General features: G+C 40.0%; 1 protein-coding gene across 3 annotated transcripts in view; it reads right to left on the bottom strand.

Moving 5' to 3' along the window:
- The window catches only part of arhgef39 (Rho guanine nucleotide exchange factor (GEF) 39), a 61,462-nt gene that overhangs the window by 34,397 nt on the left and 4,465 nt on the right, over window positions 1-22,600 (bottom strand). For 2 of the 3 annotated variants that reach the window (XM_052033886.1, XM_052033887.1), the window contains 3 exons: window positions 3,832-4,007; window positions 3,627-3,721; window positions 737-857 (listed from right to left, as the gene is read on the bottom strand). In XM_052033886.1, the coding sequence (XP_051889846.1) occupies window positions 737-857; window positions 3,627-3,721; window positions 3,832-4,007 (392 nt within the window). Of the gene's footprint in view, window positions 1-736; window positions 858-3,626; window positions 3,722-3,831; window positions 4,008-8,254; window positions 8,351-22,600 lie in introns of all 3 variants that reach the window. The other variant, XM_052033888.1, reaches the window with a different exon arrangement.

The following is a 22,600-nucleotide window of genomic DNA, read 5'->3' as shown; positions in this document are numbered from 1 at the left end:
CTCACACACTGAGAAAATATTTCATAACATTTTTCGATTTAAACTAATTTCACAGGGGCACATTATTATGCACAGGGACGATACTGAAGGTTGAAAAGGACAAACCTACCACTCTTTGTCACATCGTCCTAATTATGCAGCCCCATGTTCCAACAATTACATTTATGTAGACCCACTGTTAAAATCAATGTTACTTGTACAGCTAGTCCTTAATCAATGAAATCAGTCAATTTACCATGGTCACATCCTTCTTCTTAATTAAGACAGTGATATCTCTCTCTAGCTCAGGGTCTCAAAGAGATAAATAAGTACATAGGTTGGGAACTGTCAAAGAGGTGACTCCATGATTTTACTCCTTCAACCTTTGAAGGAGCAAGACAGTGCCTTCATAACGATAGGGGTGAAGGAAAGCTGAGCAATCTGTCCAAGCAAAACTAGAATTCATTAAGGAAAGAGCAAGTTTCACCAAAAGATGACAGCAAAGACCCTAATGAGCAAAGATTGTGAAGAATTTGCAAAGTCTACATTAAAATGGGTGTATCACATGCCAAATTTAATTAGAAAGGGGGCAAACTTCATTGAACAATTAGCCTTACTTTAAAAAGATTGATTTCAGTTTAACGTCATCTTCTTCTCCTCAACAGGATCACTGAGGGACGAACAACAAATTGAAGGTTTGTACATACTTTTCAATCATTGCAATCGTACCCACAATGGCTCATCATGGTTGCATTACCTGCAAGACTTTGAGAGCATGCTCCATGTTATCTGTGTAGGTGGTATACAGTTGCAGGTGAGGGCAGAAGTTGTCAAAGCCCAGCCCAAATTTCCCATCCTCAAGATCACTCAACAGTGTCCTGTGTGAGATCCAAATAAAAAAGTATGCTGCTGAGTGACATGCCTCACATTCTAATTATTCTTTTACAACTTCATAAAATTAATACTTTATTCTCTGTGGCAGGGTCTATAGTTTCTTTATAAAGGAGAGATGCAATGAAACCACACCCAAGGGGGTGGAGGTTGGAAAATCAGAGATACAATGCTGCCATCATGTCTTCAGCTCTTGGTCAGATGAAGCCCAGATCACTTGTGCTTCTACAATTTGCAGTCTGGCAGGTGGACTCTGACCTCTGTTGAATTGGAGTCGGCCAGGTAGGTTCTGAGGAAGGATTCCTGAAGCCTATCATAGTAAATTTGGAAAGCCAAGTATATTCTACAGTTCTCAGAATATACTGCAGATACTCAAATCTGACAATGCAGAAAACGTTGGGCATACTCAGTGGTCAAGCAGCATCTGTGGAGAGAGAAACAGCACTAATCTTTCAGATCAGTGACCCGATTTTTTGAAACTCTTTTTTCTCCCATCTCCACAAATACTGCCCAATTTATGAAGCAATTCCATTTCCCATTTTGTTTCAGAATTTCATAACTTTATGGCATCAATCTAGAGACATAAGAGACTGCAGATGCTGGAATCTGGAGCAACACGCAAAGCGTTGGGAGGAACTCAGTAGGCCAGGCAGCACCTATGAAGGGAAACGGACAGTTGATGTTTTGGGTCATAGACCCTTCTTCTGATCCCTGGATTCAGACGAAGGATCTCGACCCAAAATGTCAACTGTCTATTTCCCTCCACAGATGCTGCCTGACTTGTTTCGGTCCTCCAGCACTTTGTGTGTAGCATCAAGAAGTGTAGCTGCTGAAGAATAGGCCATCAAGTCATTCAAGCCCGTGCTGCTATTCAAAAAGATCAGAGTGGTCTTCTATCTCAGCATCATTTTTCTGCACTATCCACATATCCCTTCATTTCTTTATTAACCAGAATTCTATCAGCCTTTATTTTGAATGAACTCGATGACTGAGCCTCCACAGCCCCCTGCTTGGTAGAAAATACACAGTAATCATCAACCTATGAATGAAGAACTCCCTCATCTCCATCATTAATGGCCTACCCATTCGTCTAAGTTTTGGACCCCTGGTCCTAGATGCCTCAGCCAGAGAAAGTACATTCACTGCATCCACCCTGAGAAGCTGAATAAGAACTCTGTAAGATTCAATGAGAGCTCTCATTTCTGTAAGCTCTAGAGAATGATGGCTTACTGTATTCAATCTCTCCTCAGACGGCAAATGCATTCTCTCAGAAACCAGCAGTGAATCTTCACGGCATCCTGTCCATGGCAAGTACATGCTGTTTTAGGTAAGGAGACCACATAATATTCTCGATGCAGTCTCACCAAGGCTATATAAAATTGCAGTGAGACATTTTAACTCCTGTACTCAAATTCTCTCATAATAAAAGCCAACATACCACTTGTATTTCTAATTGCTTGTTTCACCTGCATGTTAGCTTTCAGGAGTATGTGTAAAGACACCAAGATTCCCCTAAGCATTGATGTTTCTCAATCCCTCACCTTTAAAAATAATACTCTGCTTTTCTGTTTTTGCACTGAAGTGGATGACCTCACATTTTTCTAGGTTAAATTCCATCCACCATGTTCTCATCCACTCATTGAGCCGGTCTGTACCTCCAAAGCATCTTTACATACTCCTCCTGACTCACAATCCCACCTAGTTTTGTATCGTTAGCAAATTAGCTCATAGGACATTTCGTCCCCTCACTGAACTGTTGACATAGATCGTGAATAGCTAGGATCCAGGCAGCAATCCCTGCAGTACCTGACTATACACAGCCTGTCAACCTGAGAAAGATCTATTAATTCCAACTCCTTGCCTTTTGTCTGTTAACCAATTTTCAATCCATGCCAGAATATTACCCATATTTCCATGAGCTCCAACCTTTTTGACTTGTGAGGGTTCTTATCAAAGCCTAAAAAAAAATGTGTGTCACATCCACTAGTTTCTATTCTATTATCTATTATACCAGTTATATCCTCAGGAGTTTCTGAATAGAATCTTAAAGGCCTTTGGCCCAATGCTAGCCTACAAAAGTCAACCAGGTAAAATGGAAAATAATACAGAGGAGCATCAGTTTGGATTGAACCGATGACAGTCATGTACAGACTGTGAGGATGATGTGTCCAGCCTGTTCGAGCACAGAGGGTATAATCTAAGTTAACATCTCACAGCAGACCAGAAATAGCAGAAAGTGCAGAGAAGGTACATCATTGGAGTTTAGATCCATTGATTGACTTTAAACTAAGGCCAGAAGATAATGCAAGCGGGAGTCAAGCCTGCCCTTCCATTCAATATGATCACAGCTGATCTACGCTGGCCTCAACTCCACTTCTGTGCCAGTTCCTTATAACCCTCAAATCCTTGCTCTTTCAAAAAAATGTGACTCCTGCTGATTCAAGCAAAATGAACACATTCATCTTGAGGAGGAATATCCAGTTCTTCTCAATACATGCTTCACTCAACCAATCGCACCATAAACTCACTGCCTCAGTTGGTGCCTTTTTGAGCTTTGGTTTTCTCTCATTAGTTTTCATCCTGACTTTTTTTTTCCTGAAAGGTAAGAGCTTGCATTTATATAGGGCCTTTGGCATACCTTTAGGGCATCTGAATGTGCTTCAGAAGCAACAATTGGCTTTTAATTTCACTAAGAGATCAACAAGCAATGTTTTACAGAGAAAGGAATTTAAAACTAACATTTTAAAATAGTGTACCTATTTACTGAATGGATGGACTTGAAGGTGCAAAATATGGCATCTTGTGCAGCTGGTCGCAGAGTCCCCTTTGCCTTTAAAATCTCTATAAAATACTAAAATATAAGACTGTTAAAACATTTATGAGAATGTTTCTGAAAAGAGAAACTGTGAACGTAGCATGTGGTCATACATGTTTCGGCAGAGCTCTCCATTACATCCTTACCACTACAACCAACTCCAGCTGTTCGAAGTACCTCTGTTCAGTCTCAATTAACTCTTTTGCCGTCCGAATCCTTTTTCTTTCCCAGCGCGCTCTCTGCTCCTTTATGGCGGTTCCTCCCGCTAAGTACTTCAGTTGAGCATGACTTGCCATCAAGGTACCAGGTTGATCACTGGAAGCTGGTTGTGGGAAACAGTAATTACAGAACAATGTGTGGTAAAAAGAAATCATTTAAAACCCAACATCTAATTTCATTTCCATTAGATACAAACAAAAGCAGTAGCTCCAAGAAATGTTCACTTTTTCTCCCTGTTACTATTAGAATATTTATTTTAAATATGGTTTGAAAAAATTGACCAACATTTGTAATTTTAAGCCATAAAGTTAAAGTGCATAATTCTCAGGACAAATTTAGTAAAGACAGTCTACAATCCATCTAACAGCTTCAATTTGAAAACTACAACAGTGATGCAAAATAATGGCCGCATTTCTACAACATAAATAGCCTACATTTAACTTGTATCTGGAGAGCACAAAGCTGCTTTATGTTTACCCCTGACATTTTAAGCAACTGAATAACAAAAAAAAAGACCAAACACACAGTTAGCTTTGATTTTTTTTTTGCTTTGCTTAGGGGAGACTGATGTTGGTAACCAGATCAGAAGAGCATATTGATGAGGCTCCTTTGCTGCTGATTTATGATGTTGCAGGCCAACTTATATCCAATGACCACCTGATGGTGTGCCCAAGATTAACAATGCAGTTTTATAGCAATGACCTCAGGAAGAATTACCAATCCACCACAGAAAATAACAAAAGTCAATTTGTAACTATATTAAAAAAAAAGGGGAAAACAAGTGGAAGATTTCAAGAAGCAAGGAAACAATTCCAAACATCATAATACTACAAATTCATTGCGTGGAACAAAACAAAGCAATAAATTACAGGACTGAAGGTTTTTGCAGCAGGAAGACCAAAGTTTGCTTTTTTTTTTGTAAACCGGCAAGTAGTATTATAAAAATAATATTCAGAAGGCTCTGCATTTTTCAGTAACAGCAGGACACGGAGTAACCTACGCCAGGGAAAGTGTGTATTGTGGCATGATAGCAATTGGCATATCACTGTCATATTTTAGCAGTAACTGATCTATAATGAATCTCTCTGTGGGAGAACCACTTGTGAGTAATGAAACCATATCTCACAAAAACTGGTGTGGCTAGAAGTCTGCTGGTCCAGTTTCAAAGTCATTCGACCTAGAAATCCATTGCTCTTTTCTGGATTCTGTGGTGTCCTTTTAAACTTCACTCTTTTGATAATTTGGCTCTGCCAGGTAAGAGCTAAGTCCCAGTCCAGAATTTGAACACTTAGGCAAACATCACAACAAGATTTGAAGAAGAGGTTTCTCCTGATGTCCATCATTACTCTCCAGCTAACAAAGATTAATCCATCATTCACCTTGTTGTTTACATAACAGTGCTGATCTTCAGAAGTAATTAATTAAATGTTAAGTGCTTGGGACAGTTCCAAGAGATGCGAGAAGGTGATGCATAAATAAGGACTTTTTTTTTAAACTTGCAATTTATTTTCTCTTTCCATTTCTGTCATTTTCTTCATGAAATAAAGTTACTTTAGGTAGAAATTTTCTTTACACATTTTTACCAAGTGCTTTCGAGGGACCAATGCACTATACATAGAACAACAAATAGCGAGGGAAGTAAAGGACTTTGTCTAGGTATACCAATTACAGGTGACCTGCTCCCCGCCCCGTCCCTATTCTCGCTCTCCTCTTATTTACCCAGTTCCTTTTACACACACCCACACATCCCCCGATCACCCCATTTCTTTCTCCTCCTCCACCCACTCCATCACCCATAAATTCCTCCTACTACGTCCCCCCACCCCACCTCCTTTATTTGGTTCCATGCCCCACCTTCCTTTCCTATCACATTCCATCTGTAGCCCTTTGTTGCCTCTCCTTATCACCTTCCAACCTCCGTCGCTATTCCACTCCTCCCTCCTCCATCTGCCAATCACCCATCCTCTCCTGGATCCACCTATCACTTGCCAGCTCTTGCTCCACCTCTTCCCCTCACGATACTGGCCATCTTCCCTCGATCTTTCAGTCCAGATGAAGGGTCTCAACCCGAAATGTCAACTGTCCATTTCCCTCCAAAAATGCTGCCTGCCCTGCTGAGTTCCTCCAGCATTTTGTTTTTACCTCCGGATTCCAGCATCTGCAGTCTCCATAATGACAGAGGAGTCTGGCAGGCTGCCTGTCTCCAATGATTCTGTGAATACACTACGTCAGGCTGTTGCTTGACTAGTCCGTTGGTTAGACTAATGTCCCCAGAAATGTGTGAGAAGGACTTTGCAAGATTGTCTGCACTGGAATTGACTTTACAACACCTGAATTTGGTGCCCAGGGCAAGCACTAGGTGATCCATTCACTTTCATTCTTTTTCTGCTTTAACTTGTTAGTAATGGTCCCACAGTGCATTTCCCATCCTCTTCAGTGGATACTCAATAGTCAACCACATTGCTGCAGGACTCCAGACACTTCAAGGCCACACTGAGTAGGAAGGGCAGATTCTACCCCTACTCAACCCAGATGTCATGAATAAACCTTGTGGGGTTTATTTTTCCTGATAGTCCTACAAGTTCTGTGGCCATTATTACCAAGACTATTTGCTTTTTTACCCCTTTTTTTTCCAGATAAATTGGGTGATAAAAGAAAAAACTGCCATGAGTGAAGTATTTCTAAAAAGATAAAAACAGATTTTGTTTACAGCAGCAAAAGGCATGCTCCATCATTTAAATAAGAATGGAACTTGATATGCGTCAATACAGAAAGTTATGCTGCGTAATATAACCGTTGAGAGAGAGAAAAGTTTGGAGGTAGTGCTGCACAAGGATGATAAAAAGCAAAAAAATTCTCAAAAAGAAAAGAAACAAGTTTAAAAACTTCAAAATGTTCCCGCAGGCGCAATCAAGGTTGTGTCCACCATTCTGGGGAATGTTCATGAAGAAGAGGGAGGAAGAAAGGGTGACTCTGCCAGCCAGTTAGTCTGATACCAGTTATTAGGAAAGTACTGAGGTAAGTTATTGAGGAGGTGATACAGAGCAGCTAGAAAAAATACTTAACATGTTAAGGCAGACTTAAGACATAAGGCTATGAAAGGGAAACCATGTTTAGCAAATTTATTAGAGTCTTATTTACCCAGCAGGGCACATGAAAGGAGAACCAATAGTTGCTGTATATTTAGACTTTCAAAAGGTATTTGATAAGACCATAAGATATAGGAGCAGAATTAGGCCATTCAGCGGATCAAGTCTGCTTGACCATTCAACCGTGGCTTTTTTTAAACCCCATTCTCCCGCCTTCTCCCTTTAACCCCGTTACCAAACAAGAATCTATCAAGTCTCTGCCTTAAATACACCCTTGGCCTCAACAGCCCTCCGTGGCAACGAATTCCACAGATTTACCAGCCTCTGGCTGAAAAAATTTCTCCTCATCTCAATTTTAAGGGGACATCCCCCTTAATCTGAGGCTTTGCCCTTGGATCCTAGACTCTCCTACTCATGGAAACATCCTCTCCACGCCCACTAGTGTCACACAAAAAGGTTGTGCATGAAGGAAGGGTTCATAGTGTTGGGGTAATATATAATCATGGATAGAGGACTAATGGATGGACAGAAGAACTAGGAATAAAGGTTGTCAGACTGCAGCTAATGGAGTGTTGCCAAGATCAGCGCTTGGGCCTCAGCTACTTTGAATCTATGTTAATCATTTAGATAAAGGGACCAACAAAAATTTTCCAAATCTTATGATGCAAAAGGTAGGTAGAAGAGTAAGCCATGAGGACAAAGCAAAGAGGTTGTCAAGAAATGAGGCAAATTAAGGGACTGGGTGAGAATGTGGTAAAAGTGTGCAATGAGGAGAACTGTGAAGTCATTCACTTTGCTTGGTAGAATAAGAAACAGTATTTTTATTTGGCTAGAAACAGGCAAACGTTGACATTCAGATATTTTTGGGTGTCCTCACACATGAATCAGAGAAAATCAACATGCAGTCACATCAAGCAATTAGGATGACAAGTTGAACATTGGCCTTTATTGTAAGGGATTTGGAGTACAAGAGCACGATAGTGTAGCGGTTAGCATAACGTTATTACAGCGCCAGCGACACGTGTTCAATTCCCGCCACTGTCTGTAAGGAGTTTGTACGTTCTTCCCGTGTTGTGTGGGTTTCCTCCGAGTGCTCCGGTTTCCTCCCACATTCCAAAGACGTACGGGTTAGGAGGTTGTGGGCATGCTATGTTGGTGCCGGAAGTGTGGTGACACTTGTGGGCTGCCTCCAGGACATTCTACGCAAAGATGCATTTCACTGTGTGTTTTGATGTACATGTGACTAATAAAGATATCTTACCTTATCTTATCTTGGAACAATTGCACAGGGCTTTGGTGAGATCACACTCGTAAGATTTACCAGGTTAATTCTTCGGATGAAGTAGCTGCCTCCTGACTGAGCAAAATGGGAAATGATCTCTGGAGTTCAGAATATTGAGAGGCAATCTCATTGCAACATACAAAATTCTGAAAGGACCTGACAGGATGGATGTTGAGATTCGCTGGGAAGTCTAGAATTCAGGACATGGTCTTAGGGTAGGGGTTAGACACAAAACTGAGATCATCTATTGGGTTGGGAGTCTTTAGAGGGCTGCTCGATATTTGTATGTATTTATGGCTGAGATTGATAGCTTTTCCATGTGTGTAAATGGAGTTCAGGTAGAGGACTAACCATGTGGCCCACTTGTGTTCCTATGAACAGGAATGTTGGAGGTTTCTGTTGGTGGGATTGACCAGGCTCAGATGCTGGTGGGAATCAACATTTCAACTTCATTGGGCAACAAATGATTGCATGGCCAATTACTGATATCTTCTTCACTGCAACTTCCCTCCCATCTCTGCCTTTCATACTTCATGTCACAAAACCAAAGCCTTTTGAAATGCAACCACTATTTTCACACCAGTTGCAAACAGCAAAATGCTATAATAGCCAAGAGGCCAACTCATGTGTTTTGGAAGCCTTGGACGAGCGATAGATACTGGCCAAGGAATGAGGAGAGTGCCACTGAATATTTCTTATATGTTTTGTTTCAGTCAAACCCAGTCAGGACTTTCCTCTTTTTCTGTGGAATTATCTTTCCTCCAAACTCAGTAACTTCAATTTGGAAATGGAAAATCTTCAGAAATGAAGCAAGTGAACATTTTCTGCTGACTGAAGTGATGAACCTCTTCCAAAATTAGACTCTGGATTTTCCAACCCTTCCAAGTTAACCATTCTCAGCGAAAACAAACCAGTCTGAGCATAAATTTTTGATTCTAGCATTAATGGAGCATTTTGATCTGGTCTGTGCTATACATACTGAAAAGGAGGTCCTTTCCTGGAGTTGCAGCAAATATTTGTAGCTTTTGAATTTATTTTGGTCTAACATTTATAAATGTATCGAGTAGATCTTTTAAGATAAAATAGCAATTCTATCTTGAGCAATAAGTGATTTTAAAGCAATAGGAGTTGATGAAAGCATCTATCACCTTAAGTCCACAGACAGGTCACCAAAGCTGTCAATTTCAATCTGCTCTGTAATTAAATACATCACTAATATGGATTTTTCTAAGATTGTCACTAGTTCTACAGACATCAAGACTGTGACAATCACAGTTTTCAGCCTTGAAGGTTTCAGCAACTTTACCTTGGTTACACAAATCCAATAAACAAACACAATGCCATAACATTTGAAATTCACAGATGATAGTCTGCCTTAAAAAAAATCCTAGAATACATTTTGAGCTGAATGTGAACAGAAGGATGATCCTAAACTCATGGCACCATTTTGATGTTAAAATTTTCACCCACTCAGTACTGGTTACCCAACTCTCAAGCTTTTAAATGCTTCCTTATATACGATCATCTTTGCTGAAAATGGGTGCGTATAAATGGATAATTAAAATAAAGTCACACTTCCCCAGAGGTACAGCAGTAGTTCGGATATGAAGATGCTCCACAATGCATCTCCAAGTATTTCTCCTTCAAGTTATTGCAACAAAACTATGTGGAATTCAATGTACAATATTAATAAATAGAACAGTTTAAATGTTAACTAAATTACTTTTCTGCACTTTCAGCAAATGCTGAATGGACCTTTTAGCATTTAGTTTTCATATTTGTTTAAACCTTTGCTTTAAATTTTCCCTATGTAACAGAAAACTGATTTCTTTAACTATCCAGATTGCAGACCAAACCCAGTTCAATCGGAAGCAGAATTGGGTGCACAAAGATCAGTGATAGGCACACCTTAGAATAAGGTATGAACCTAGTGAAGTTTAGCTGTCTGAAGGGTGAAAGATGCAGACCACAGACAATGTGCCACACACAGCATTTGTGGGAAATGTAGTGGACTCCCAGGCATGTAACAGCAGAAGGCATCTCCATGAACACCCCCACCCTCAAACAAGTGAAGCCCTGCTTGCAAGTGGAATAAGCAAAACTGAAGAGTTTGAAGGTATCTTTAGCCCAGCGTGCCTACAAGACGAGTCCTCTTGGCCTCCTTCCAAAAAGCCCAATAACATAGATACCAAACTTGCTGATGTTCAGAAGTCACTGAGTACAATGACCTTGGTATCATAAATGTTGTGCTGAGAACGTGTGGGCTACAGCTGGACTTTCAGTAGTTATGTCACTGCCATTGCTTTAACAGTATGAAGGATTACCCATCCACATCTGATCTAAACCCTGAAACATGTCCAACATCATCAACTACCACATTACCAGCCACATCTCAATCATCCGTAGAGTCATGGAAGGGATCAGTGGTGACAAAACAAACAACATCACTCACTGATGTTCAGGTTGGACACCTCCAGGATCATTTGGGTCTAAATCTAACCCATAGCTTTAAACTGAACGTGGTTATAAAATCAGAATGCCAAGGAATAGGTGGAAGTAACCATCATTGACAGCAAGGCAACATTTGACCAACTGTGACAACAAGGAACTGTAGGGAAACTTAAATCAGTGGAGGGGGGGTAGGGTTCAAAGGCTGGGTCTGTTGTCCTATCTAACGCAAAAGGAGATGCCACAAATGGAGCCCAGTTACCATAGCCCCAGGAATCCACTGCAAGAGTTCCACAGGAAGGAGTCCTCAGTTCAACCATCTGATTCTCCAACAACTCCCCTTTGTTATAAAATCAGCACTAAAGTTCTCAGCTGAATGATTTCTAAAAAAAACTTTCTTTTTTAAAAAAAACTTTTCTTTAAAATTTTATTTACAGCACAGTAACAGGCCCTTCCGGCCCAACAAATCTGCACCGCCCATTTAAACCCATGTTAACCTACCCATAGGTCTTTGGAATGTGGGAGGAAACCGGAGCACCCAGAGGAAATCCATGCAGACACGGGGAGAACGCGCAAACTCCTTACAGACAGCGATGGGAATTCAACCCCGATTGCTGGCACTGTAATAGTGTCACGCTAACCGCTATGCTATCATGCCGCCTGCTAACCAGTTCCTTTTGCAACTTGTCTGACAACAAAGTCAGCCTACAAAAGGACCAACACACTGTCCAGCCTTTGTCAAGCATGTAGAACACAAGTACAGGAAATTATTTTCTCCGACAATAGAAAGCTCAGGTGCTCACTCCCCATTGGTACAACAGAGATCTGAACAACATCTCAGGAATCAGCTTTAACCAGAAGGTTCACGGGACTAGTCATGTAAAAAATCAGATCAAGCTGGTCGGCTGCATTCAATTACCTGGATGACTGCAGTTCTTTCCTTCTCTGGACCAAGTGTCTGCCACTGGTCCCAAAGTCTACCCCTCCAAAGCTGCAGTGAATACAAGATGGATTGTAACAACTCACTGAGGTTCCTGAACAGGTTCACCCTTCCCTGTGACCTCTGTCACCAGAGGCAATAATTACAGCAATGTCATTGGGACACCACTACCCTAAAGTACCCGAAGTGGACAACACACCATTCCAAATCAGATAAGCACCATGACTTTTTCACCTGCAACTTCCAGTCTGACTGCCAGTGTGGACACAGAAGGCTTTCATGGCTCACAGTGGCCAAGAGTACCAGTGAAACAGAGACTTGCTCACATTGCCCACATCTTTAAAATCGCTCAAAAATAATTCCTTTCAGCTCAGCTAAAAAAAAATTAATCACCAGCATCACAATTCAGAGCAAACACCTACATGAAACTGAATTATTTAAAGACAGCGTAAGATGTCATGAATTTTATTGCATTTAGCCATTTTGTAAATTTTTGGCAGACTTTCATGTTAAGAAGAGTCAGACCAAAGAAGGAGACAAGGCAGTGCTGTCAGATCTGTTTCAAGCTTGCGTTGACTGAACACTTCTTTATATTTAGCTTATGGATTGATGGAATACCATGACTGAGATGCAAAGAATACAAATGGAGAATAAATTAAGGACGAGAAGGAAAGAATAGTTCTCTGCATTATTTAAACAAAACATCAGCGTAGTAACTAGCTTTCCACACTTTACTTGGATTTTTATAAATTGCATAGAGAATTAAAACAAAAATTACTGAGAATGTGAATGCTGGAGTCTGGAATAGATCTGAAACAACAAAGGGGTGAGCTCCACTGAAAATTATCAGCTCCCCATAATTAGCTGGATAAATCTCTTCTGCGGTGCATATCCACGTAACAAACAGCGGCTGCAGGTAAAGCCTGCAGGCAATAGGTTGTAGAAAATCTCACACCATCGCACTTTGTTACAATAAGTGAATGAATTACAATAACAAAACTATAAGAATTGGGCAAATCGGGTTTCACATCCCTTCTGGGCTGGACATTCAAGCTTCTGGCCACAAAATCCATAGACTGTAAAGCCACCTGTAGATAGCCGATGTCTAAGAAGATACATCATGGTTCTAATTGAGGCTCTCAGTGAAACCTGCTTTCCAGTTACTGTCATACCAATTAAAATAAATAAATAAGCCTTACCACAGCTCCAGCATCAAGCAGGTACAGGTTACTTAGATTAGTCTCCTAGAGCTGGTTGTTCCATTACTTTGCTCAGGAGCCGAGGGACTTTTTTAAAATTTATGAAACATTGCCATTTACCATCATGTTACTGTAGAACTCAGCACCCAGCAAGCTAAATTCAGTTGCTCAATTTACAAGCTTTTTCACATAACAACCCTTAAATAAACCGTACCCACTGTTACCAACTTTCAAGACATTTGTCATCTACAGGTCTTTGCCATGAAATAAGAAATTTCAGATTAACTGTGTATTTCCTTCATTCATAAAGTAGCAAAACAAAAATATTAATATGTTTGACTAAACAAGTCGCAGTGTCTCCTTGTGTATTCTGTACACACAGCTCTACAGAAACATCAATCTCAGCAATAAATTTCTGCTTCCCATGCGCAGCAAGAGTTCAGTGCAAACAGTACACCTTCAGTTTACTTGCTTACAGTTGTAAAGCTTGCATGCCTGTTGAGAGGTTTTAGACGATACTGTTGAATATGTTAGAAGAATGACTTATCATTTTCCATCAATAACTAAGCAGCAGAATCACAGTGAAAGGTGGCAGCCATTCAACTCCTTGTTAATGTATCTACTCTTAAAGAATGATCGAAAAACTATATCCTCAATTCTTCCTCCACAGCTTTGCACATTTTCCTTTTCAACCATTTATCCAATCCAATTGCCTTTTGGAAATGATTCAAGAAGGGGTACTAGGAAAAATAACTGATGACTGATTGGGAAAGAGGATGGTGGGAAAAGCTTCCTAGAAACATAGTTAATCGGACGGAGGAATAGGGAAACTTGGTTGCTACAATGATATTTTACCCTCGACCAGACAGGTTATATCAGCATATATTGGGCTGTCAGTATTAATTAAGGAACAGTAAATCCTACAAGCACTTGAAACCATCTCATTCCAACAAATGAAAATTAGATCTATGATACACAGTAATCTAACCAAATATCTACTTAAATGCCAATTGGTCACTCAATAGTAAAGAAGTTCAAATGGCTTCCCTGTTATTAAATGACACAAACAATTTTCCCCTTCATGACCAAAAGATTATCCATGTATTAACAAAACTTTGGCTACCATGTCAAAATATAATTAACTGAACTAAATTCCTGTTGCCTACTTAGCAGGTCAGAACAGCCTGGTGTGTGGGTAAAGTATGAACTATTACCTCTGAAAGTTAGAGATATGATGCATAAACTGCTGTAAAATAGTAAAACTTGATCTGATACAGATAGGCAAGCAGTGCGTTTATAACAGGACATCATGCAGTACTTTCAGACGTTAAGTTCAACTTGAATTCACAGAGTATTCCAAAAATTGAAGAACAAACCAATCCAGACACCCACTTTCTTGTTGCAACAAACATCAGCCAAGTCCATTTACACTAGGATTCTACGTACAAAACTGGAGCAGCATAGACGCAGGCTGGAGACAACTCAGCTCTTTTGCTTTTCATATAATACTTTAGAAGACCATACAGCACCAGATATTTACTTCCAATTGTTTATCTAGATGCTTTATCACCTAAATTAGTTCAAGCAGAGGCACATAAGCATTTGGTTTCCTCTCACTATCAGGATGCCAAGCTGTAGGTGGTAATTGGCTTCTCCAGGAAATGTATAGTGAGGTGCTCAGGAAATGCAAATAATAATCCCTGAATAATCTTCCTCTCCTTCGTATAATTTGCCCTGTAATATTCTTCCATTGCTATGTGCCTGCTGTGACTAGGGCATATAATGGCTATCACAGAAAATGTACAGCATTCTTTTTGAAGTAATTTCCCTAAAGTACTAACCATCTTTATCCTGGTCAGATCCTGTTATACAAGGCCATTGGCAAAATCCTGCACCCTTCAGCAACTCACTTACATTGTCTGTTCTCTCTCTCCCCCCCCCCATTACCACACTCATTTAATGCTCTTCACTTTGCTTATGCAAATTGGAATATAAAGGATAAAAAGGCACCATTTGCCAAATTAGGAGGCGCAATGAGTAAAATGCTTTTTTTGTGCCAAAGTTGACTTCAGTTGGAGGTCATCCTTAAAAGGTAAGCTGGCTGAGAAAAGGAGGGAGCAAAATGTTTCTGCCTCGCGTCCTCACTTTTACACCAACAGAAGTTTCAAAATTCTTTCTATCAGAGATTCCGTATTGTTATCGGTCCAACAGGATGTTACAAGACTCCAATCAGCCCCCAGAATTCAAGTTCACAAGTACTTTAAAAGGCAGGGATACTTCAAATGTAAAATAGCAAGTTAAACAGCACCAATACAAGAGGCCACAGCCTAGAAACTGTTTGTATGGTTCATTTTATGATTTCAACCAAAGACTATTTGGGAGAGGAGAGGGAGAACACCAGATTCATCAACCCAGATCTCAAACTGAGCACTTGCAAACATGTCCTTCCCTTCGCATTTCAATTCTTCTTCTGCTCTCCTTCTCTGTCCAACTTCAAGTCCAATCTTCCCTTTCCCACTCTAAATTGGGTCCACTGTGTCCATTTGACCAGAATACTTAACTGGGTCTTGACCCACCGGAACCAAAAACCAGAAGATAGATCGACTATACAAATCTTTAATCTGCACACACTCCCACTCAGCTTTCTGAGTAAAAATTCCTGCAATGGAAACTATTCCCGTTGGCAAACGCAGACTGGCATTGCACCCTCACTTCCCTTCCAGTGGGAGTGCTGTTAGTACCAATTGTGCTTCCCATCTCATTGAAGACCCACATACTAATTGTCTGGTCCACGTACACCTTCAAGACCTTATGTTCATTTTATGAGGGCAGTTTGTGCTGTGGGTCTGGTAAGGAGGTGTTGTGTTGGGAGGGTTGGTGGAAGGAAACTGCTGATATCCTTCCCTGAAGCACATTATTGAATCAAATTGGTGTTTGCAACAACACAGCAGTTACATAGCCACCACTGTGGTACTAATCTTTAATTCTAGTTGTATTTCATTTATTAAGTAATAAATTTCATTTAATAAATTTCATTTATTAACTTCTTTAAGTTTCCTTACAGCAGTAGTGGGAACATGAACAAACATCTCAGGATCCCCTGGATTACTGGTCCGTTCACTTTCTGTAACATTCCTGATCATTAAAACTCATTCCAATTTTACATTACAAACAGCAGAAACAAAGTCAGAATTTTCTTAATTCAATTTCAGGGCTTTGCTAGCAACCAGAGGCCTAGACCATTGATTCAAAGACACAAGTTCAAATCCCACCATAACAGCTGCAGAATCTTAATTCAAGTAAATAAATAAATTTAAATAAAAAGGTACTATTGGTAATGGTAACCATTAAACTCCTAGGATTGCTGTAAGAATCTATCTGGTTCATTAATGACCTTACTCAGAATTGCCAATAAGCAAAAACCACAAATGAGGTCGACTCTTAGCTTCCTCCCCAGTTCGGGGGCAATTAGGGATGGACGCTAAATGCTGCCATTGTCAGTGATCCTCAGGTCGTGTGAATAAAACAAAACCTCACCAGCTTTAATGCAAAAATTCCCTAATTATATCATCAGCGCATAACCAAACACAAAATCCAGTGTCAAACAAATAGAAACCAGCGACAATTGGATCTCAGGGTAAGCATGGAACACAGTCAGTCCTCCATTTTGTTAGGCATTGCGAAATTAAAATGGTGTTAAACTTTACACCCAGCATCTTTAAGGAGATGCAACCACTGAAGGTTTCCCCCCTCCAGAACTACAGATCCTCATCTAATAAGGCATTCAAATACACAGTGCAGGTCTCGGAACCATGAAATAATGTTGAAACATCAAAGAAAAAAATAAAAGATGGAATTACAGAGTGATAGAGGAAATTGACTTTCTTTGGAGGAGGGATAATTTGGCAGTGTCACAAACTATAAGTAATATATCATGGTGTCTTCCAGTAAAACTGGATTAAATCTGTAAATTTCCTCAAAAAAAATCACATGCAACTGTGTGCTGTATAAAGGTAAAACATTTCAGGACATTCTAGGCCACAGCTGTTATGTTCACCATAGACTTTACAACTTCAGATCCAGTATCAAGCATTTCTTCATCAGACGTTTTCAATATTAAGTATTATCTAAGGTACATTTTTCTTGCCTTCCAACAAAATTTTTGGAAAAAAATGCATCTAAATAAGACTTAATTAATAGTGAATTGTCAGCTCTCAATACCCACAGACAGTGCCAACTTAATGGGGGCAGCCAAAAATGATTGCATTAAGAACTCTCACTAGAGACACTGAAAGACAGATAAATTGATTGAAAACTTGAGTCTCAGACACATGTCCCTGTACACAGCCTGCTCCTATATTCAGAACAGTAGGAATCCAATGAACCTTTGGAGCACTTTGTTTAAAACATTTCTATATAGTAATCCTTTTGTCAATGCAACTGTCTAAAGATTGCCTCTGACTCGAGTCAACAAATTCCTCATTTTTTTTTGTTCCTTCTGGTATATGGGTGGCATCTGCAAGACCAACATCTGTTATTCATCCCCAGTATCTCTAATGCATTCATCCCTTTTTATTCACTGTTTTGACTATTCGTGATCGATGAGGAACAATGGGGAAAATACATGATTCTCGAAGCTTCAAAAAGCACCACAGTTTTGATATATCATGCATTTCCTTGCTCACTCATGCATCGTAGCACCTCTCGCAAGCCTGTTTTGTCATCTTATCAAAACACACCAATTGTTAATGAATATTTCTTGTAAGCCATGGCTCTGAAAAGACAATTACAGTGATAATAGTGAACCTAGTTTTGCAAATGTGGTTAAAAACAGGAAAAACAGATGATGATTCGTGCAGCTGGTGCAGACACTGCCTCACAGCGAGAGACCTGGGTTCAATCCTGACTTTGGGTGCTGTCCATGTGGAGTTTGCACATTCTCTCTGTGACCACATGGGTGTACTCTGGTGCTCCAGTTAGCTCCCACATCCCAAAAGGAGAATAAAACATGGAATTAATGTGGGAAGTTAGTGTAAATGGGTTGTTGATGGTTATCATGGTCCAGATGAGCTGAAGGGCCTGTTTCCGTGCTGGTTCTCCCGGACTCCAACACAGACAAACGAGTTGTTCAGTAAACCCGTGCTCAGTACCTCAGCTGTTGGCATGGAATGTGGCTTGAATAAATCAAATGTAGGTCCTATCAAAAGAGAAAGAAATTTGTGATCGTGTTTCCTCGGGTGTTCCTGAAAGTGCAAAAGAGTCACAGGTGATATCTGATGAGATTACAGTGAAAATGGATGGGATATTAAGCACCTGATGGGAGGATATGGACCAAAAGAATGTTCCTGTGGACAAGAATGTCATTCATCAGAAAGCATTTAGCCTTTATGAACACTTTCATGAATCAACCAGATGTGAGGGAGCAGGCACCAGCAGCGCATATTCCTTTATTGAACACTGAGAATGGTAAGAATGTGGAACTTAATACAATGTAGATGGGCGAACACCATCAATGAATTTTAGAACAAGGGAATAAGAACATGAAGGAGGAGGAACAGGATGTCCTTAAGGGTTAGATGAAGTGGGATGGGAGGAGGAAACTTGTGAAGCACGAAAATCAGCATAAAGCTGTAGGGCTGAATGCTCTGCTATTGTCCAGTAAATTCTCCGACTGGCAGAGGTTATATATTATATATAGTTTCATCTCCTGCGGTGAAACTAACAGCAAGGCAGATCACATGCAGAGAATGGCCCTTCTGTGGCCCATCTCATTTCAACAAATCGGTAACAAGCCAAGTTTGAAAAATGAATGCTTTTTTGATGTTAAAGCAGAAGGAAAAAAAAGCCTCTTACTTTATTTATCAGCCATACAGCTAATAATTTCTATTTGTAAGTTCTAATGAATTTAATGGGCTACTTAAGGAATTCCACGACTTAATAATTCAGCAATAAAAATCATTTACTTGCCAGGAGCAAAGCTTTCAGGAAGAATGAAGTGTGTAGGAAAAGGGGGGAAGGGATTAGAGTGAAAAGTTGCAATGACGGTTAGGAGGAGAAAGAGACCAAAAGGAGAGATGAGGCTCAATTATGACCAGGAGAGTGACACAAGGGTTGCCAGAGATAGTTGCAATACCAATCAGTTGGCGAAATGGGTAAGCCAAGGCAGAAGGCAAAGGACAGGTGGGGTATTTCTGGTTGTGAGCCAACACTAACAAAGTTGAACAGGCACAAATGATCCAGGCAGGTAGAGAGAAATCCTGGGTATGGTCCACAACATTTAAATATGAGGATATGGGGCAAAAACTAAAATAGTTTTCTACATTATCGCCATGTAACAACAGTGTAAGCATATGGAATTTTGCCACCCTACAACATTGATAATGCTTTGCAATTATAAATTATTGTTGTATTGGCATGAATATTATGGCTCAACATTGTAATTCATAAAACCAATTAAACTTGAGCAAGAAATGCTTGGTTCCCAAAGATTTAATACATTAGTAAGTGTTGACCTGGAGACAACTAAGACGGAGTAGGATAATTAGATGAAGATTTGTGTACTTGAATGTCATAGTCTTGTTCTTACTTTGTGTTAATAATACTCAATCAAATAACAAAGCTTCAGGAAATAGAAATGATTACAGCATTGGAGCTTACAATGGCAAGAAAACCTGACAAACATACATCCAGGTACACCCATGATATTAAATAGTGGAGCAGGCTCTTGAGCCTGTTCCACCATCCCATATCAATGGTAAAACCCCTACCTCCACTCCTGGCCTGTCAGCACATCCCAATTCCCTTATGGTACCAAGAAATCCATCAATCTAATTTGAATACTGAGCATATGTGGCCTCTGGGACAGAGAATTCCAAAGAGCCACAGAAATGAAAAAGAACTTCTCGTCTCAGTGTTAAATGTCCATCTTGTAGCCCTGAGACGGCAACTCCAAGTTCCAGACTCTCCATCTGGAAGAACTGTCAAGGCTTTGTGATGTTCTCAATGAATGAGATCTCTCTCACTCAAATTCCATAGAATTTTGACCCATTCTGCTCAACTTCTTATTAGGTAGTCTTCCCATTAGAGCAATAAAACAAGCAAACCTTCATTGCAACTCCTCCAAGGCAAATATTTATCCTTCCTTGGGGAGGGAGACCAAAACTGCTCACAAACCTCCAGTGTATTCTCACCAAAGAGCTTTATAATTACAGCTGACAGGCAAGGTGCACAGGAATACCAAGAAGTGCTAGAAATTGTAGGCAGCATTACAGCTCACTGTCACAGAGTTACAGCATTAAATATAGTGCACCTGCAAGTCTATGGATCTAATGCTAGAAGGCGGAATTAGGCTGGGTAGAATTTTTTTGTGACCAGCACAGACACAATGGGGCAAAAGGCCTGCTTCTGTATCACAAATTCCTTTTAGGATTCTAATGCAACACATCTGTAAATGGCTCCTATTATAAGAGATAGTTTATACCAGTTGCTCAACACTGGTAAACAGCTATCTGGGATAACCAGAGGTGTTGTAACAGCTTTCACGTTTGTAGAGATGTTCTGAATATAGATTTTGAAATAGACCAATTCTGATAACAGTAAGTACTGATCAAGATATATTAGTTAAAGAAAATGATAAATTAAACTACTTCTTAAGCTATATACAATTCTGATACAAAAGACAAAGCTGTGGAGCTGGATAGAAAGGGTAAGGAGATGATTCCCCAACACAATGCAGGAGGTTGGCCTCTTTTAGTGCCCATTTGAAGTAACAATTGTGCTTGTTTACCTATAGTGGGCTGAGCATCATCATGAATTTTCCAGCAAGAAACAAAAAAAACAGAGATGATTTCTTACAAATTTCCATTGAAATCTTTGCAATGGCCACACACATCCTCCACTCTTTCCAGCAAGGAGGGGGAGCATAGGTGACAGTCCAACTATTAGCTCACCATGAGCAACACCAGGTACCTGCTAGCTGTGTATTTAGGCAACAATTAGGCAGATCAAGGACCTGATGACCTTGAGAAAGCACCATTTTACAACTGACGAAAATGTGAAAGACTTCCACATGCACAATGTACAATTATAGGCTGACAAAGCCAACATCAAGTAGTCTTAATTATGTGATAGCCTCCATAATATAGTATGTCAGCTCCACTCCAAGCCTCTGTCACCTTAATTCCAGTTTCACCACAGTGCCATTCACCTCATGCTTTCCTTAGTAGTGTCGTTTTTAATGTTGCAGCAAGGCTGCATTGTTAGTTGGCACTAAGAGTTTAACAGTAATTAACCCCTGCTCTATCCCCAGGGAGCTGTACATCAGCGACTTGCCAGAACACTGTAAACAAGCAGCTTCTGATCAATGAAGAGCCGTGCTGGCTGAAGAGCACAGTAATAATGGGAGCAATTTCTACATGGATAAACCTGCACAACTAATGATTCAAGTGTGACATTATCTTCAAAAATAAAAATGCTGCAAATGCCGAATTCCATTTTTCAATGCATAATTGAGACCCAAGATTATAGTAAAAGATTTGAACACAAATAAAACCAGATGCTTTCCTTAATATAGATATAGTAAGTGGGCTATTAACGTGAACATGTTGCAAGCACTTACTTTGCCAGATAACAGAATTCCCTCCTACACTAAAATGGTATACAATGAACCTATGTGCTTACTGGTGATAGCTTTTAAAAATTCTAGGCACTAAAGGTTTATGATCTCCCTCAAATTCTGTCACTTAATAAATTAAAAACTTAATTCCAATTTCACAAACCAGAAGCAGCAATAGCTAAGGGCTGAGGATTTCATATCAGCAAATCCCGAACAACACCTCTGACTCTTAACTGTCAACTCCAAATGATTTCGAAATGGAATGGACTCTTAGCATTAACAATGTCACTGCTGGCAGCCACAACACAGCAATGAGCCATTGTTAAACTTAAATCCATAATTCTCTCCTTTCTTTCATCCACATCCAAATGAGCCTCACTCCCAAGTCTCTGAAAATGTTGCTACGAGTCTGTTGCTAAGAGTTCATTGAAGCAGACGAGGGGCACATGATTGCCAATTGCCCCTCATTCTTTGGCCTGAACCCAATAGCAGCTTCTCACTGACTATTGTCCAATACTGCCAGGTAGGCACCATGTTGCTGCCAATTGTGCTAAATCCAGAGGCAGGGCTAGTCTCCATGGAAACCAGCATGTACATTTGGAAACCAGGGCAAATCCACACATGCTGTAAGCATGAGGTGAATGGAACTCCAGTGAAACTTGAATTAAGATGACAAAGGCCTAGAATGAAACCGACAATGGTGATCATATCAATAAGACTGCAGTAATTGCAATGATGGAACATACTGATGTCAGTGATGGCTGAAACCACCAATCATTTTGATTCAAAACAACAGAAGTTCTGACCCAAATTAAATTTCAGGCCAGGGAACTGACATGCCATTATGTAACTTTTCTTTTAAAAAAATGTTTCCCCCCTCTTTCTCCATCAGTTCAATTGCAGCCAAAGCAAGCTCAATGCTAGTCCCAACCCTGACATTCTTCTTCCCTCCTGGGGGTCAAAACCACAGTTTCTGAAAGAATTACTTTCTTGTTAATCAGGAAGAGTCAGATTACAGATTAGTGGGAAACCAAAGGGGCACTCGGTAAAATATAATTATCAGAATTACCAGATGTCAAGAAGACAAAGAAATATAAATATCAAATGAAAAGAAATATCAAATG

Source organism: Pristis pectinata, chromosome 19, assembly GCF_009764475.1.
Source record: "Pristis pectinata isolate sPriPec2 chromosome 19, sPriPec2.1.pri, whole genome shotgun sequence".
In the NCBI taxonomy this organism is placed as follows: Eukaryota; Metazoa; Chordata; class Chondrichthyes; order Rhinopristiformes; family Pristidae; genus Pristis; species Pristis pectinata.
This window is presented reverse-complemented; position numbering and strand designations above follow the sequence as displayed.